The 20,225-nt window shown below is 44.1% G+C and overlaps 1 protein-coding gene across 1 annotated transcript in view; it reads right to left on the reverse strand.

Annotated features, from left to right (window-relative positions):
* Positions 1-9,590: 9,590 nt before the first annotated feature.
* vwa5b1 (von Willebrand factor A domain containing 5B1) overlaps positions 9,591-20,225 on the reverse strand; it is a 106,492-nt gene continuing 95,857 nt past the window's right edge. The window contains 4 exon segments of the mRNA XM_055659018.1: positions 9,591-15,925; positions 15,957-15,967; positions 15,970-16,090; positions 18,302-18,425. Coding sequence (XP_055514993.1) covers positions 15,353-15,925; positions 15,957-15,967; positions 15,970-16,090; positions 18,302-18,425 — 829 coding nt within the window. The 3' untranslated portion in view covers positions 9,591-15,352.

Below are 20,225 nucleotides of genomic sequence, written 5' to 3' on the forward strand. Positions count from 1 at the left end.
AAGGTCACGGGGAGAATGTACAAACTCCATGCAGACAGCACCCGTAGTCAGGATGGAACCCGGGTCTCTGGCGCCGTAAGGCAGCAACTCTACCGCTGCCCCACTGTGCAGCCCTCAAATGGTTTGAGGCAGGTGTGGCTTGTTACCAAAGTAACAACAGGATCTTTCAAACTACTGGTATCTCTACAAATAACGGGAACCATTTGGTGTTGGATGGCTCTGCATTATTGTAACCATCGCTCTCCAAGATTAGACTGCCAAGCTTATCTGCAATCATTTTCTTGATAAATGTCCCTTTCATCCACTTCTTCCCACCACGGATAAGCGGCCCGCTCAATATATTCCCATTGGACCTTTGTCTTTGATCTGTTCTCAATCATCAGCAAAGTGATGGAAGATGGTGTCACAAGTAACTCCTACTCACCAATAACCTGCTTACCGATGTTTAATGTGGACTTCGACAGGGCCGCCAGATCTCATTGAACCAAATTGGTTTTGGTCCAAAAAAGTTAAATCTCTAATTAGTTGTGAATAATAGTCCTTGCTATCTAGAGAATATAAAGAAACCCTGATGAATGGGAAACCAGTGGGAATCAATTGTGCAGTTCTGGTCACCCTATTACAGAGAGGAAGTGGAGGCTTTGGAGAAGGTGCAGAAGAGGCTTACCAGAATGCTACCTAGATTAGAGGGGATAAGCTATGAGGAGAGGTTAGACAAACTTGGTTTGTTCACACACCGGAGTGTTGGAGGTTGGGGGAGAGACCTGATACGGGTTTTATAAAATAATGAGCAGCATACAGTAGATAGAGTAGACAATCAGAACCTTCCCAGGATGGAAATGTCAAAGACAAGAGGGCGTAGCTTTAAGATGAGAGGGGCAAAGTTTAAAGGAGATGTGCGGAACATGTTTTACACAGAGTGGTGGGTGTCTGAAATGTGAAGGCAGGCATAGTGGTAGAAGCAGGTCTGATAGTGGTGTTTAACAGTTTTTAGGTAGGGACATGGATATGTTGGGAATGGAGGAATATGGATCACATGTAGAGGCATGTGAGATTAGTTTGAATGCATATTTACATATATATACAGTGACATTGTGGGTGAAGGGCCTGTTACTGGTTTGTGTTCTTTTGTCCTTTCTGCATTTGTGGTGGTCGTTTGCAATGTAACCCGTTCAATAGGATGGGATTAAAATTGTCACAACATGACATAGACAATCTTCAAGGGAGAAACACAGAGAAATCTAAGGGAATAAAAGCTAAGTTACAATCTAGGTCTGTTAAATTAGAAGCCTGTCGCGATATGTTTGAGAGCTATGGTGATGTGTGTAGTTCTGTCATCTTGGCTCCAGTTGGGAGGTTAAGCATTAATTAACCTTGTTATCTCTCCGTGTGTCCCATACTGCTTCTTTGCCGAGTTCCAATTAGTGATTCAGATATCCAAGTCAGTGGATATTTTTAAGATTCAACTTTAAGATTCAGATTCAACTTTAATTGTGTTTAAGAGGGAACTGCAGATGCTGGAGAATCGAAGGTTACACAGAAAAGCTGGAGAAACTCAGCGGGTGCAGCAGCATCTATGGAGCGAAGGAAATAGGCAACGTTTCGGGCCAAAACCCTTCTTCAGACTTTGTCATTGTCAGTGTACAGTACAGAGACAACGAAACGCATTAAGGCTGAGATAGATAGATTCTTGATTAGTACAGGTGTCAGAGGTTTTGGGGAGAATGCAGGCGAATGGGGTTAGGAGGGAGAGATAGATCAGACATGATTGAGTGGCGGAGTAGACTTGATCGGCTGAATGGCCCAATTCTACTCCAATCACTTATGACCTTATGATCCTGAAATAATTTGGCTCTTCTTAGAGAACACAACGCTCTGTGCCCAAGAGAAATGAATTGAAGAAATGTTTTGCAAATAAAAGTATTTGATTGATATTGATGTTGATTTATTTTCATCATGTGGTACCAAGGTACTGGGAGAAACCTCTTTCCTATCTCATTCCGGTTATTCCTCTTGTTTTTGATACCCGTACCATGAGAAAAAGATTTCTACTATCAGCTCTATCTACACCTCTTAGAATGTTACACTATCAGCTCACCCCTTAACCTCTCTCACTCTTGGAAACCCAGTCTATCCAACTCTTTCCATAATAAAGTCCTCCAATCCAAGCGACATCTTGGTGAATCTCCTCTGAACTCTCTTCAAAGTAACCACGTGCTCCTATACCAAGTTAGCAGCACTACACAAAACACTTTATGTGCAGTCTAACCAGTGTTTTGTAAAGTTGCAACCATAGAGTTAAAAAAAAAGATTTACTTCACTTCACCAACACAACTTTCATTGGTGATCCATCGCATGTCATTGAAATCATTTCCAGAAAATCCTAAGGCTTTTTAAACCTTAAACACAAAAAGGGCAACAAGGGAGAAGGTAGGACTGCTCAAGCATAAGGGAGGGAATGTGCTTGGAGTCAGGGGATGCAGGTGAAATCCTAAAGTAGGGTACTTTACATCTGTTTTCACCAAGGAGAAGAACATTACATGCTGGTGAGCTCCATTTCAGTGGTCGGGTGATTATTGGAGAGGATTTAATGAAGGTATAAAAAGCCTTCGGATTTTCTTTAACCCAACTCCCCAAAGCCATTTCATGGTCCCCAATGGCTTCTCTTCTTGCTTGCTTGAGTTTTTTTCTCCTGCCTTTATATTCCTCAAAGGCCGTGTCTGATTTCATCTTCTTAAACTTTGCATAAACTTCCTTTTACTTTCTGACAATAATTACAGCCTCTTTGGTCGCCTAAGGTTCCCATCCTTATCGCTCCCATGGCGGTCATGAACTTTTGAGTAACTGGCTTTTAAATATATCCCACTTGTCAGATGTGGGCATACCCAATAACAACTGCTCCCAACATACCCTCCTGAGCTACTGCCTAATAACGTTATATTTTGCCTTACTCCCATTTTGTACCTTCTCGCAAGGTTCAGATGTATCCCTATTGAAAGCCATCTTAAAACTTATGGAGTTGAGATCACTATCCCCCATATGCTCTTCCACTGAAATACTAGGCATCTGCCAGTCTTGTTTCCCAACACGCCTGGGTCCAGTATGTTCCCGTCTGACTTTTGACTATCCACATACTCTTTTAAGAAACCCTCTTGGATACATCTCACAGATTCTGTCCCATTGAAGCCTTTGGCATTGAACAAGCCCCAGTCATATAGAGTCATACAGCACGGAACCAGGCCCTTCAGCCCAACTTGTCCATGCCAACCAAGATGCCCCATCAACACTATTTTTACCTGCCCGCATTTGGCACTTACCTCAATTACCTGGTGCTAAACCTTTCCTCTCCATGTACATGCACATCTAGAGACTGAAATTTTTGCCCATTCTTCTTTGCAAAATAGCTCAAGTTCAGTCAGATTGGATGGAGAGCGTCTGTGAACAGCAATTTTCAAGTCTTGCCAGAGATTTTCAATTGGATTTAGGTCTGGACTTTGACTGGGCCATTCTAACACGTGAATATGCTTTGATCTAAACCATTCCATTGTAGCTCTGGCTGTATGTTTAGGGTCGTTGTCCTGCTGGAAGGTGAACCTCCGCCCCAGTCTCAAGTCTTTTGCAGATTCTAACAGGTTTTCTTCCAAGATTGCCCTGTATTTGGCTCCATCCATCTTCCCATCAACTCTGACCAGCTTCCCTGTCCCTGCTGAAGAAAAGCATCCTCACAGCATGATGCTGCCACCACCATGTTTCACAGTGGGGATGGTGTGTTCAGGGTGATGTGCAGTGTTAGTTTTCCGCCACACATAGCGTTTTGCATTTAGGCCAAAAACTTCAATTTTGGTCTCATCTCACCAGAGCACCTTCCTCCACATGTTTGCTGTGTCCCCCACATGGCTTGTGGCAAACTGCAAACGGGACTTCTTATGGCTTTTTTTCAACAATGGCTTTCTTCTTGCCACTCTTCCATAAAGGCCCTATTTGTGGAGTTCACGACTAATAGTTGTCCTGTGGACAGATGCTCCCACCTGAGCTGTGGATCTCAGTCTTTGGATGTGCAAAGCTGGTAGAGACATACCCCAAAAGACTTGCAGCTGTAATTGCAGCGAAAGGTGGTTCTACAAAGTATTGACTCAGGGGGGCTGAACACTTCTGCATGCCACACTTTTCAGTTTTTATTTGTAAAAAAATTTGAAAACCATGTATCATTTTCCTTCCACTTCACAATTATGCACCACTTTGTGTTGGTCTATCACATAAAATCCCAATAAAATACATTTACGTTTGAGGTTGTAACGTGATAAAATGTGGAAAAGTTCAAGGGGTATGAATACTTTTGCAAGCCACTGTAAATGCTATACAGTACCTGCATCATCTACCTCCTCTAGCAGATCATTCCATCTATCCTCTGTGTGAAAAAGTTGTCCCAAATGTTGTTATTAAATCTTTCCCCTCTCACCTTAAACCTATCTCCCCTGGCTCTTGATTCCGCTAGTCTAGGTAAAAGACTGTGTATTTTATTTATTCCCATCAAGATCTTAAGTCACCCACTGAGACAACCCTTCAGTTCAAGTCCGAAGAAGGTTTCTGACCCAAAACGTCACCTATTCCTTTTCTCCAGAGATGCTGCCTGACCCGCTGAGTTACTCCAGTATTTTGTGTCTATCCTGTTTGACATTATCTTCGGTGTAAACCAGCATCTGCATTTTCTTCCCTCACAGCAAGACAACCCCGGTGCTTTGAGATCTTTCGGTAATCAGTCTATATATCTGTTCCTCTGTCTCCCGCTGGTTATCCTGGTTTTAAATCGCCTCCACGTATTCACACTTCCCACACACAAACCTTTTGTTTTTCACAGTCTCTCAGCTGGCACCACCTCCCTCACCATCTCTACTCTCTCACAAACCTTCCCTTTTGTTCTCGCCTTCCTCCCCCCCACTGCTGTGCTTGGCAACTTAAAACCTGCACTAACTTTTAACCTGGTTTAAGAAACAACTGCGGATGCTGGTAAAATCAAAGGTAGACACAAGATGCTGGAGAAACTCAGCGGGTGAGGCAGCATCTATGGAGAGTAGAAATTGGAGACATTTCGGGTCGAGACCCTTTAAGGGTCTCTCCATAGATGCTGCCTCACCGCTGAGTTTCTCCAGCATTTTATGTCTACCTAACTTTTAGCCTTTCTCACTTCTGATGAGAGGTCTGAACAAAACAATAACTCCGTTCCTCTCTCCACGGATGAAGTTCAACCTACTGAGTATTTTCTGTTTCATTCCATTATATAAGATGGAGACTATTATTCAGATTAGCATTTTAACACAGCAAATTTAATGTGAAAAGGCAGAGGAACACAAAAGTCACCATAAATGGCATTTTATTTAAAGTCCTTTACATATATTATGTGTTTATATTGGTTGCAAAGATTCCTAAATGATCCTTTCTACTGAAGGTGCATTATCTTTGTTAGTCTCTAGTGAACAATTTATGTTTTGAACCAGAGGCAAAGCTTGATATAATCCCAATGTGATATTTACAAATTAAAATATTAAAGCAATTTTTCATGCTGATATGATGCATTAAATGTTAACCTGGAGACATTCAATATCATTCTTGAATCCTTAGTAGCACAGGACAGGTCTGTGGTTTATGCTATCTGTACTACTGCAACACCTTGTGGTCACGTTGGCGCAGCGGTAGAGGTGCTGCCTTCCAGCGAATGCAGCACCGGAGACCCGGGTTCGATCCCAACCGCGGGTGCTGTCTGTACAGAGTTTGTACGCTCTCCCCGTGACCTGCGTGGATTTTCTCCAAGATCTTCAGTTTCCTCCCACACTTCAAAGACGTACAGGTTTGTAGGTTAATCGGCCTGGTAAATGTAAAAACTGTCCCTGGTGGGTGTAGGATAGTGTTCATGTGCGGGGATCGCTGATCGGCGCGGACCCGATGGGGCAAAGTGCCTGTTTCCGCGCTGTATATCTCAACTAAACTAAACTAAACTAATCTAAACATTTCATTTAGAGTTGCAAATAGCTCAGGATGCTTTTTGCACGCCATTTTTCAGACTTTATTTACACAATTCTCTTTGAACTGATGATAAAATTTGGCTTTGATAGGGTAGACAGCCAGAACCTTTTTTCCCCCAAGGTGGAAATGTCAAAGACCATGAGGGCATAGTTTAGTTTAGTTTAGAGATACAGCATGAAAACAGGTCCTTCGGCCCATCGAACCCGTGCCACCCAGCGATCCAAACACACTAGCACTATACTACCCACACGAGGGACAATTTACAATTTTACCAAGCGTATCAGCCTACAAAGCTGTATGGCTTTGGAGTATGGGAGAAAACCGGAGAGCCCGGAGAAAACCCATGCACTCAAAAGGAGGACGTACAAACTCCATCCAGACAGCACCCGTAGTCAGGTTCAAACCAGGTCCCTGGTGCTGTAAGGCAGCAACTCTACCGCTGCACCACTGCACCACTGCGCAGCCCTGTTAATTAATAAACCAGTCTTCAGACTGAAACGTCGACTGTCCATTCCCTCCGCGCCCCGATTAGTTCCTCCAGCACTTTGTGTTTTGCTTAAGAGTCGAGCATCTGCAGTTCCTTGTGTCTCCCATACCTGTAGCTTCTACAACCAAGAAGAAAAAGGGCATCAGGGGACATGGGAACATCACCATGTGGCAAAGTATAATGACTTGGAACTATCACCTCAACATCTCCTCTCCATGGAGCCTTCACCTGAAGGTCCGGACATTCATTCACTGTTACCAACAGGTCACCAACCATGGGATGCTCCTTACTCCACGATGTTTGAGAGGATGTCACCACTAAAACAAAATGGAAAGAGTGCAGAGGAAATGTACAAGGATGACAATAGACAATAGACAATAGACAATAGATGCTGGAGTAGGTCATTCGGCCCTTCGAGCCAGCACTGCCATTCACTGTGATCATGGCTGATCATCCACATTCAGTACCCCATTCCTACCTTCTCACCATATCGCCTGACACTGCTCCATCTAACTCTCTCTTTAAAACATCCAGAGAATTAGCCTCCACTGCCTTCTGAGGCCGCAAATTCCACAGATTCACATCTTTCTGGGTGAAAATGTTTTTCCTCATCTCCGTTCTAAATGGTCAACCCCTTATTCTTAAACTGTGCCCCCTAGTTCTGGAATCCCCCAACATCGGGAACATATTTCCTGCCTCTAGCATGTCCAATCCCTTAATAACCTTATATGTTTCAATAAGATCCCCTCTAAATTCCAGAGTATACAAGCCCAGCCGCTCCATTCTATTCAAATAAGACAGTCCCGCCATCCCGAGAATTAACCTCATAAACCAACGCTGCACTCCCTCAATAGCAAGAATATCCTTCCTCAAATTTTGAGACCAAAACTGCACACAATACTCCAGGTGTGGTCTCACTGGGGCCTTGTACAACTGCAAGACCTCTTTGCTCCTATACTCAACTCCTCTTGTTATGAAGCCCAACATGCCATTAGCTTACTTCACTGCCTGTTGCACCTGCATGCAGTGGGTGACGACCAAGGACCCCCCAGATCTCTTTGTACTTCCCATTTTCCCAACTTGACACCTTTCAGATAATCCTGCCAGGACTCAAGGGCCTGTTCTTCAGGGAGAAATTGAGCTGGCTAGGACTTTTATTCCTTGGAGCACAGGAGGTTGAGGGATAATCTCATAGAGGTGTAAGTTGGGTGCACAGAGTATTTTTTCTAGGGCAGAGGAATTAGAGAACATAGGTTTAACTAGAGAACATAGGTTTAAAGCAAGAGGGGAAATATTTAACAGGAATCTGAGAGGCAACGTTCAGATGCAGAGGGTGGTGGGTGTATGGAATGAGCTGCCAGAAGAAGTAGTTGAAGCAGGAACAACACTTAAAAGACAATTGAACAGGTACATAGATAGGAAAGGTTAAAAGGTATATGGGCTAGGCCCAGGGAAGTGGAAATGTGTAAGACTGAACTGCAGATGCTGGTTTACACTGATGATAGATACAAAAAGCTGGAGTAACTCATCAGATCAGACAGCATCTCTGGGCAAGAGGAATAGGTGATGTTTCAGGAATAGGTCATGATTGATGAGGCCTATCAATTAAGTCTCGACCCGAAACGCCACTTTCCTTTTCTCCAGAGATGCTGCCTGACCCATTGAGTTACTCCAGCTTTTTGTGTCTATCCTGTTTGACATGGATGTGTTGGGCCGAAGGGCCTGTTCCTGTGCTGTATGACTCTGCGTGTCCAGCTTGAAAGATTCACTCTTGCTCTGGCAACTGATGCAAAAATGCTGACCCTTCAGTCATTATCGGCACATGGCTACTAATACTAATGAGAAAGATCTGGACAGAATGAAGTGAGGACTGTTCCTGTCCCACACTGACTTGTGCAGCCACTGCAACAGTTGAATACCATGCTTCTTTATTAACACCATTGAATATTCTTAAACCAAAGAGATTTAATTCAAGCCTGCATTTGACATTTATGAGATGTAAATCTCCTGGCTGGGAAATGAAAGGAGTCCCAGGTTGCTATCCTGCAGACGCATTGATTTAGAAAGTGAGAGATGCTGAGTGTCTCACTTTCCTTCCATTATATATGGCTGTCTGCTACCCATCTGCTAATCAAACCACCCTTTACCATGTCCAACTATCACTTACCAGGCTTTGCCCCGTCCCCAGCTCTCTTCCAGGTTCCTTTTACCTCTATTACAATCAGGCTGAAGAAAGGTCCAGACCTGAAATGTCACCGATCCTTGTCATCCAGAGATGCTGCCTGACCCGCTGAGTTATTCCAGCGCTTTGTGTTCCACAGCAGGCCATCTTTCTCCTTAGGAGCCTGTCCCACTTACGCGACCTTGAAAATTTGCAACATTTTGAAAATTCAGTGCTGACCAGAAAGACGCTGCGACTCTTTGGGTGACTAGGAGACCTTTCACGGCCATACAGACCACACCCTGGCGACATGTCGCGGGTGTCACCAGGGGGCGCCAGGGGGCCGCCTGTATGGTCATGAGAGGTTATGACCTATGACGGGTGCCGGCAGTCGCCGAAAAGGTTGCGTAAGTGGGACAGGCCTTTTAATTTGGTGGTTTAAGGAAGCAACATTAGGTTTCGGATATCATTTTAATAATAGATTTTAACCCTTGAATCATTGTTGAGAAAGCCATCATTTGTTTAATCTGCACTTTCTCTGTGACTGTAACACTGTAATGCTGTAACACTATATTGTGCTCACTGGCACTATTCTCTTTGCACTATCTATTGTATATGTATACGGCTTGATTGCACTCATGTATAGCACGTAATGGGTGCAGCAGAGATGTACCAGCTGCTACCTGGGCTTGCGAGGTTGAGTTATAAGGAGAGGATGGATAGGCTGGGACTTTTTCTTGGAGTGTAGGAGGCTAAGAGGTGACCCGGTTGTGATGTATAAGATCACGAGGGGCACGGAGAGGTAGAGGATTTTAAAACTAGAAGCCATAGGTTTAAGGTGAGAAGGGAGAGATTCAATAGGGACCTCAGGCTACATTTTCACTGTAGCCTGTATCTGGAAGGAGGAAGCAGATATATTTGGGACTTTTAAAATAAATTTGGACAGATATATGGATAGGAAGGGTTTGGAGGGCTAGGGACCAAATGCAGGCCCATGGGTCTGTCATAGTTTGCCAACTTAGACCCAGGTGGAATCTCATGAATGTCAAATGCAGGTTTTAATTAAATCCCTTCGGCTTAAGAATATTCAACGGTGTTAATAAGGAAATGAGACATCCCACATGGTTGGCATGGACAAGCTAGGCCAAGGGGTCTGTTTCAGTCCTGTACTACTCTATGATTTGACTGGAGAGCACACAAACAAAGTTTCTCACACTATCTCAGTCTACATGACAATAATAAACCGATACCAATACCGTGTCTTGTGGAATTCATGCTCTAGTATCTCAGTGTTTGATTGGTGCTAGTTAAATTTATTGGATGACTCTTGGTACACTAACGTACTTTAGTCAATCACTATGCATTGATCTAGGGGCGGTCGTTAGGATTGAACCTTGAACCCACAAAAGAGGCTGTGAACCTGCCACCATTTCTTGGGTTCACTCGTGGTTTTGCAAATCGCATGTAAAAAAAAGAGTGACGTATGAGGTTTGGTGGAAGTTGCAGTGAGGCCTTCAAAAGGCTGGTCGGGGTTTGGTTCTGAGGGTGCCGGTCCACAGGCAATACCATGCAACGAGTTAACTAGCAACGTCAAACATGGTGGGCACAGTCAGGGTGCAGCCGGTAGATCTGTTGCCTCACAAAGCCGGAGACCTGGGTTTGATCCTGACCTCAGGTCCCCCGGGTGCTCCAGTTTCCTCCCACGTCTCAAAGAAGTGCGGGTTTGTAGGACAATTGGCCTCTGTAAATTGCACCTTGTGTGCAGGGAGTGGATGAGAAAGTGGGATAACATAGAACCTGAATTAATGGGTAATCATGGACTCGGTGGGCCGAAGGGCCTGCTTCCATGTTGTACCTTAAAACTAAATCATCAGATTCCAAAACAACAATAGTCAAGGCCCATTTTCACCCACTCCCTCTTCTCTCCTCTCCGACATATCAGAGTATTGTATGGTTCAACCATTAGTTAGGATGTGGTCCCAATCTTCCAAACTGCCTCATTGTGTTCATTGGACTTTTTCTCTTTAACTGTAACGCAACGATATTGTAACATTATATTCTGCACTCTGGTATTTTTCTCTGTTGTCTTTTTGTATGGTAGAAACGAGGAAATGCAGATGATGGGTTAGCAAGGAAAGACACAAAGTGCTGGAGTAAATCTGCGGGTCAGGCAGCATCCCTGAAGAACGTGAATAGGTGACATTTCGGGTTGGGACCCCTCTTCACACAGTCGCAGTTTTGTGTGGGTTGATTGTACTCATGTACAGTAGGATTTCACTGGATAGCACACAAACAAATCTTTTCAATGTATCTCGGTACACATGATAATAATAAACCCATACTGATATCAATACCAATGCATTTTCTTCAAAACAAAAAGGAATAACTCCGATATAGTGAATACGTTAGTCTTTAATGTATTATACTCTTTTCAAAGAAAGGTCAACATTAATTAACATCATGCAATTGATGGTACATAAAGCAAAGAAAACATTCTTGTCAGCGTTATTTTCAAACAGTCAATGCAATGGGAAACAGAGCAGAACGAACTGATTACATTCCAACCCATTACCAACAACATGCAGTGCTCAGAAACACCAGCACAGAGCACTGCAAAGAGATTTGTAAACATTCACAACAGTTTTATCTTCCGTTTTACATTTATACAATGACACTAGTTAGGCACTTCATGAAAATTAAAGATGTACCAGAAATCATAGCATCTCACAGCACGGAACAAGGTCACTCACTCTTTGAGAAAGCTTGCCATATATTCCCTCTTTCTTCCCCTTTGCCCTGCAATTATTTGGTTCCATTTTCAAGTATTTATCATCCTTTGTTGCACTGCTCTTTTCAGCAGCAGAAGCCAGATTACAGCACTTCGCTGCGTAAAATATATTCTCCTCATCTCTTGTTCTGATCCTCTTGCCAATCACCGTGTCTCTGGTTATCAGGCCTCCAGACCGCAGAATTGGATTCTCCTCGTTCAATCAATCGAGAAAATTCCTCAAAGACCTCTACTTAACCTTCGCAGCTGAAAGCAGAACAACCAGGACCCTCCCTGTACCTGACGTCCCTCGGAATCACTTGAGGAAAGGGTGAAAAACTCGACACACTCGCAAGATGGTGGCAGATCATGGATGAACCACTCAATCTCTTCAATTCCTCATCCGTAACCAACTTTGCAATGCCTTTCTCTAATTTATTGGGCAGTACACGACTCAGGTAAATCGTTTGGTACAAGAACAATATCAGACAAGTTTGACAGATGCAATTGGTAGCTAAAATGACGAGAATAAAAGGATGGGGTGTTCTTCAGCACATACTGACACCATGTACCTCACTTAGTAATCAAGCACTGACAAGCTAAGTCAAATAACAGGAGCAGGCATTAACAGTGGAACAGCTAGAATAATGTCTCCCGCCATTGTGTTTCCAAATTTCCCAATGTGTTCAGAAAAGCCAATGGGATGATGAGTCACCCTGGTGTTCATGGCTGTCTGCTCTTCAAAAATCAAAAGCTAAAATGACATCTGAAAAATTACCTAAGTAACAACATTGCTCTGCCAAACTGCACGTCCACTTGCAAATCCCCAATATGACACTGGTTTCAAGTGCGAGGCTAGTTGGTTGGGACAATGCCTCCTGTTACACTTGCGCAGACGGTAATCTAATATCCAGGAGCAGGTACAGAGTCACAGAGTTGTAGAGCATGAAAACAGGCCCTTCGGCCCAACTCATCCATGCAGACCAAGGTGCCCCATCTCAGATAGTCCCTTTTGCCCATGTTTGGCCCAGACCCCTCTAAACCTTTCCCATCCACGTGCCTCTTTGAAGTTGTATCAAAGTAGAAGAGTGGTAAGTAGACGATTACCAGTGAGATTTCATCCTTAGCGCATCTGGAGAGATTAAAATAAGGACACAGAGTTGTATTTCTATACAACTCTGGATTTCCCAAGTGTGCTGCAATCAATGAAGCGGTTTATTGAGACGCTGTTGTATCGAGGAAGCATGACCAAAAGTTTGATTGGAACGTAGGGTTAAGTATTGGTCACGGCAGCAGGAAGACGTCCCCTGGTCTTCTTCAGAGGAGTCGTGTGGAATCTGTTACATTCGTGGAACATACAGAACTATAGAGCGCAGGAACTGGCCCTTCGGCCCACAATGTGTGTGCCAAACATCATGCCTAGGTAAACTAATCTTTTCTTTCTGCATGTGATCCATATCCCTCCATTCCCTGTTTACCCATCTGCATATCTCAAAGCCTCGTAACACCACAGTTGTGTCTGCCTGCACCACCACCCCTGGGAGCCAGGTTCCAGGCATGCACGACTCTGTGTTTTCATAAAACTTGCCTTTAAACACACCTAGTATAAATGTTGTCCCTCTCACCCTGCAGGCCACGGCCTCTCGTCTTCGATATTTCCACACTGGGGAAAAGGTTCTGACTGTCAACCCTATCTAGGCCTCTCACAACTTCATATACTTCTACCATGTCTCTCCTCAACCTCGGGCGTTCCAGAGAAAACAATCAAAATTTGTCCAACTTTCCTTTATACCTAACACCCTCTAATCTAGACAGCAGCCGTGTAAACCTCTCCTGCACCATCTCCTCTCCAAAGCCTTCACATCCTTGCTGTGATGGGGTGACCAGAACTGCTCACAATATTTCAAATTCTACAACTACCTGAATGAGCAGATGGCCCTTAATTTAATATCTGATCTAAAGTGCAGCGCAGTTCCCCGTTAATGCTGCCAGGCTTTTTATACTCAGGGACTTGAATTTATAAACTCTGCTTCAGAGCATTAGTATCACATACTCAGCAGCGCCTGTTGCCATAGTAACCTGTATCATTGGACAGGGACTTGCTGGCAATGCTGATAGTCTAATGCAGAACCAACCACAGTTCCCACCCACTGGGCAACCCCATGGATGTGGGTGCAAGGAACGACCATTAAAGGGCAGGGCAGGTTTGAGGGCTGAGTGACCTGTTCCTACTGTCTCTTACATTGTTATGTAGAGGCCCTGAATTGCTGGCAGTTCCTCACTGAGGTTTTATCGTTGGCAAATTGCCAGCATTCAATTTGCAAATGGAAAGGGACAGCTGGTAAAGGGGCGGCTGGTGGAGCCAGCACCTCACAGCGCGAGAGTCCCGGGTTCAATCCTGACATCAGGTGCTGTTCGTATGATGTTTGTACGTACTCCCTGTGACCACGTATGTTTTCCTCAGGTGGTCCAGTTTCCTCCCACACTCCAAAGACATACAGGTTTGTAGGCCAATTGGCTTTGGTTAAAAAATGTTATTGTCCCTAGTGTGTAGGATGGTGTTAGTGTATGGAGTGATAACTGGTCGGAGCAGACTCAGTGGGCCAAAGGTCCTGTTTCTGCGCTGCATCCATAAAATTTTAAGTCTAAAGAAAAAGCAACTCAGTAACCAGTAGACAAAAATGCTGGAGAAACTCAGCGGGTGAGGCAGCATCTATGGAGTGAAGGAAATAGGCAACGTTTTGGGTCAAAACCCTTCTTCAGACTTCAGTAACCAGTACTTCATTTAACAAGAACCTGGGATGGTGTGTGGGGGCCCACCTGTGATAATTCATTATTTCCTACCCCACATGGTCTCCTGAGGTTAATATTAGCCTCAAAGGCCTGAATTAGATACCAGCATCCAAAAACTACATAGACTTCAGAGATACAGAGTGGAAACGGGCCCTGCGGCCCACCGAGTCCGCACCGACCAGCGATCACCTCGTACACGAGCACTATCCCACACGCTAGGAACAATTTACAATTTACCAAAGTCAATTAATTTACAAACCTATACATCTTTGGAGTGCGGGAGGAAACGGAATCACTCGGAGAAAACCCACGTGGTCACAGGGAGAAGGCACAAACTCTGTACAGACAGCACCCGTGGTCAGGATCGAATTTGGGTTTCTGGTGCTGTGAGGCGCAAACTCTACCGCTGCACCACCATGACATCCCTAGATGCAACCATCTGAAATGGCAAATATATTAAATAGATAGGTTGGGTACTTGTATCTCATGGGATTGGTTTTGAGTTGTTGGAGATTAAGTTATGCTGCTCCATCTGTGGGAATCAACAGGGTTTAAATTGTCTGCACTGCCTCATCTAACTCTCCTTGAAAGTGGGCACTTTCACCGTGCCGGTTTCCCCACTATCTTTAAAAACACTTCTTCATCCTTGCCTCCTATTTTGAGAAGTGGGAACACATTTATTGAAGCTGCCCTTTCGTTAGGTAACAAAATATTAAAATTTATCCCAGCCAACCCAAAATCACAATGGCCAGAATACATCGACGTACCAAGCTAGGAAGGGCTGCCCAAAGACAGGGGGACAATATTCCAACCAACACGCACCCACAAACCCCAAGGGCATCTCTGGCATGCAAAGGGTAAAAACAAGGAAGTGGTTACTCTTAGAATCAGCTGAAGATGCATTCGATCAGGACACAGGTTTCAACCACTGATCAATAACTATTTCACAAAGAAATGGTCAGTAAAGCCAGCTATGTCGTTTGAAAATAGACCCGATATGCTCAGTCCAGGTCACCCCTGTAGTCCCAACTGGGGTTGGGAACTTTAATTCCTAACTTTTCAAGAGTTGCTTTGCGGAGAAATGTCAACATCCCAGCTGCCTGGTGACTCTGAGGCAAAGGCTTTAAACACTGTTTGGGTTGTAGCACAACATGTTCAGCTGGAGGTTTTCATCCCAATGTCTGAGCAGCACGAAGAGCTGCCTTGCCGAGGCCTTGACTGAGGCGAGCTCGCGTGCCTCTGGTATCTGCTGGCCTTCGAGCCACATGCAGGCCTTGGCAGCGACCAGCTCCCACTCGATGAAGTAAGCAGCTGACTGGTGCTCTAGCCAGGCCAGGGCCACCACCGTCGACCAGACGGTTCCCTCGGCATCTGCCGCCGGCTGGTGCTCGCTCGGGGCCGCCAGCAATGATCCGTCACCGCTGCCCGCCTCCGGCCCTCTGTCGGCCTGCGGGGCGCTGGAAGCCTGGGGGTTTCCCGGAGAGGACGACCGGCGCACGGTGATGGCCGGAGGGAGCAGCTCGCAGCCGCCCCTGCTCTCCCTCGACTGGATTTCCACCAGACTGCTGGAGAAGTGGCGCGATCTTAACCGTTTGGATTCCTCTCCGGCCCTGTCCGTTCCCGAGGAACCAAGCATTCCCGCGCTCCCAGCTTCCAGCCGGTGGCCGGGCTCGACGGCTTCAATCTCTTGGGCGGCCCTCCTGTTGGTGAAGCTTCCGAAATGAGTGTGTGAGGTGGGACTGACACTGGATCGGTGGCACATGAAGGGGGAGGTCCACTTCAGCTGCTCCATTGGGATGTTAATGGCTTCACAAAAGGCCGGGCTCAGCAAGAAGGCGCCAGATGCCAGCTGCAGGTTAACCTGAGCATGGAACAACATCAACCAAAAATGTAATATCTACAGCAGATAGACACACACACACACACACACACACACACACACACACACACACACACACACACACACACACACACACACACACACACACACACACACACACACACACACACACACACACACACACACACACACACACACACACACACACCAAAACAACACACACACACACACACACACACAAACACACACACACACACACACACACACACACACACACACACACACACACACACACACACACACACACACACACACAATGTTGATTGTTAATGATGGAAGAGAGTATTTTCAATGCCATTACAAATTATCTTTATTGCAAAATTTTTAGACTAATATTGAATCTAGGATGCAGGCAGTTCCGCTATTTTGTGTTTCCAGTACGCAAATTGGATGTAACTTGACTGATGAATGAATGAAAATTATTTAGAACATAGAAAAGTACAGCACAGGAACAGAGCCTATAGCCTACAATGTCTGCGATGAACATGATGCCAACATTAATTAATCTCATCTGACTGCACATGATCCATATTCCTCTAATCCCTGCATATCCACATGCCTAGCTATAAACCTCTTAAATGCCACTATTATATCTACCTCCATCACCACCCCTTCGGTTAATTCCAGGTACCCACTACGCACTATGTAAAACAATTGCCATTGACATCACCATTAAACTTGGCCTCTCTCACCATAAAGCTATACCCTTAAAGCTTTAACCTTGAAGTATTATATGGGCCGAATAGGTTATAACACGATTTCGATCACAAACTAGGGAACCACTTAAAATTTATGAAGGTAGACACAAAATGCTTGAGTAACTCAGCGGGACAAGCAGCATCTCTGGAGAGAAGGAATGGGTGACGTTTCGGGTCGAGACCCTTCTTCCGTCTGAAGAAGGGTCTCGACCCAAAACGTCACTCATTCCTTCTCTCCAGAGATGCTGCCTGTCCCCGCTGAGTTACTCCAGCAATTTGTGTCTACCTTTGATTTAAACCAGCATCTGCAATTTTTTCCTACACTTTAAAGTTACTTTGGAAACTGACAAGAAAAGAAGCTGTTCTCCAATCCTGGGAGAAAACTGTTTCTGTGTAAATTCCCTGCAGTAATAAGACATCATTGTTTTTTTAAGAACTCTGTCTCAGGAGGTCATAGAAATTGACAAGCAATCATCTCACTTTGCACTTATACGATGATAAGTGCAATGTAACATAGAGCTGTTAGTATTTTTAGCTTGTCGTAACAAAAAATGTTTTCATTATGAGTCTGACATTCTCTGGTCCCTAATTTCCATTCACACAATCGTTTTATAAAGTGATTTTCTTAGGTTTCTTAAGGATACATCTATCACTTTATAGCAGAACTGCCTTTGTTTGGAAAAAAAATTGTTTGAACTTCAAAACAGCTCCACAATGTGGATTTAATCAGGGAGATAAAAGAACACCAAACAAATAAGTGCTTGCAAAGTACTGGAAACACAAGCTACAAGTTAATGTATCTTAAATATTCATTATTATTCACAATAGAAACAGTTCCAGTTCCAAATGAAAATTGCTGGAAGGTCCTTGCTCTGGTTCAATTTGTTTCACCTTTTAGTTATTCCCCTTTCCATTCTCTGTTCCCCATTTGTGTCATCTCTACTCATGCTGTCACACTTTAAGGCTTTAATCAATTGAAGAAGTATACAGCGCTCACATGTGAAGTCCGTTAGAAATTGTTTGTGTCAACAGAATTAATTGAAAGATACAGCATGGAATCTGGCCCTACGGCCCACCGAGTCCACGCCGACCATCAATTATCCATTCGTACCAGTATATCATTTCCCTTCCACATCTCCCTACACACTAGTGGTAATTTACAGAGGTCAATTGATCCACAAACCCGCACGTCCTTGGGATGAAGGAGGAAACCAGAGCACCCAGAGGAAACCCACGCGGTCACATGGAGAATGTGCAAACTCCACATAGCCAGCACCTGATGCCAGGGTTGAACTCGGGTCTCTTGCACTGTGAGGCAGTAGCTCTGCCAGCCGCATCACTGATGCCCTCATTTGGAGGAAGAGGATGACAGAGTTTAGCAAACTTGGAGAAACTATAAGGCCCACCCTCCATCGCTGAGCAATGAACCATCCATGCACCAGTGCAATGAGTCGAACACGATATAGTTACCAACCAGAGGCATGTAGTCATTGTTCTCAGTCTCTGGCTCGCAGACGGATTCACTCATCTTGCTCGGTGACCGGCACATGAATCCTTTGGTTGCCAGCGACAACATTCGAGTTTTGTTAAAACTCAGTCTTGAACAAAACATAAGAAAAGGTTCTTCAAATACAAGGCACTAAACTAACGAACTAACTCAAGGGCCTGTCCCACTGTACGAGGTAACTCAAGAGTTCTCCCGAGTTTTCCCCGATACGAACTCGGAGAATGTCCTTAGCGGGTCCGTAGGAGTTCGTGGATGTCTCGTAGCGGCTCATACGAGTTAAAAGTAACAATTTTATTTCATCACGAGTATTTATTTTTACTCGTGGACATTTATCACAGTGTTGAAAAAACGTCACGGGTTTACCGGATTTCCCGAGTACCTACCGTTACTCGTACGAGCCGCTAAGAGACATCCACGAACTCCTACGGACCCGCTACGGACATTCTCCGAGTTCGAATCAGGGGAAAACTCAGGAGAACTCTTGAATTACCTCGTACAGTGGGACCGGCCCTTAACTTCAAAGTTCTACCCACACTTGATGGGGAGTCCAACAAGAATAACTGGGTGGATTAGAAATAGATTTAAGGATCACAAGCATGTCTGAGACGCTACATCTTGAAGATATGAGACTCGTCTTAGCAGGAAAATCAGAGCAATTTTTAAAGATATGGTTTCCTTTCATTGATTCATTACAAGCATAGTATGGTGCAACACAACCTCGGAATTAAACCGATTTACGGACAGGGTAATGGGTGTGGTGAGAAACGAAGCAAGTATATCAACACATTTTGGTCTATTTTTTAAATTATTTTTCATTTTGTCTTTTTATTCTTTTTTTTTTTAAGTTTTTACTTATTCACTCTGCGACTACACTCTTTGGTAATTTAGGGGTTAACACGTTCACTAGTTCTTTCACTCTCTCTCTTTCTTGCTCTTTTTTTCTTTTTCTATTTCATTTTTGTCAAAATTAAAATAGAAGATATACAATAAATGTATTTTGTCATATGCCGGGGTTTATACTAGTGTACACTGCATCTAATAAAAATGTTATTAAAAAAAAAAGAAATAGATTTAAGTCTGATTCAATGATTCAATTAAAGTTTATTGTCACATGCACTTGGGTACGGTGAAATTCTTTGTTTTTGTACACAATCCGGAAAGGAAATATGGGCCTCAGGAATGGCCGATGAGTGTACAGAAGATGGGAAAGGAAAAGGTTTACTTGGGAGATGGTGGGAGAAATGGTAGTGCCGGCGGGCCATTATATGAATATGTATGAAGAAATGTTTGGTTTAGGAAGGAACTGTAGATGCTGGTTTTAACCATAGGTAGCCAACATCTCTGGAGAGAAGGAATGGGTAACGTTTCGGGTCGAGACCCAGTCTGAAGAAGGGTCTTCACCCGAAACGTCACCCATTCCTTCTCTCCAGAGATGCTGCCTGTCCCGCTGAGTTATTCCAGCATTTTGTGTCTAAGAAATGTTTGGTGGTTTACTTCAAAGTTTTACTTACATTTAACTTTAGTGTCCATTGCAAACCCTTAAGCAAATGCAATCAAGCTTTCTTAAATGGCTTGACGCAATAACCAGTGCCAGCTTGTGTGAGCAGTTTAATGACAGATGGACGAGCCTGACAGTTTACCCTGTAGAAGATTTCCTGGAAGAAATATTTCTCATCAAATAATTAGCTGTCAGCATGGCAGCATGGTAATAAGGTGAGAGAATTTGTATGTGACCCTGAATTAAATCATTTTTATGGATCCATCATAAATACATTTCTACAGGAAATTAAGATCTATTTTGACTTTCCTGAAAACCACGATATTGCAGGATAAATCCACTTTCAGCACAATGCTGGCAGGATATCTGAAATTGCCTGCTAGTCAACCAAAG

This window comes from Leucoraja erinacea, chromosome 30 (assembly GCF_028641065.1).
Source record: "Leucoraja erinacea ecotype New England chromosome 30, Leri_hhj_1, whole genome shotgun sequence".
In the NCBI taxonomy this organism is placed as follows: Eukaryota; Metazoa; Chordata; class Chondrichthyes; order Rajiformes; family Rajidae; genus Leucoraja; species Leucoraja erinaceus.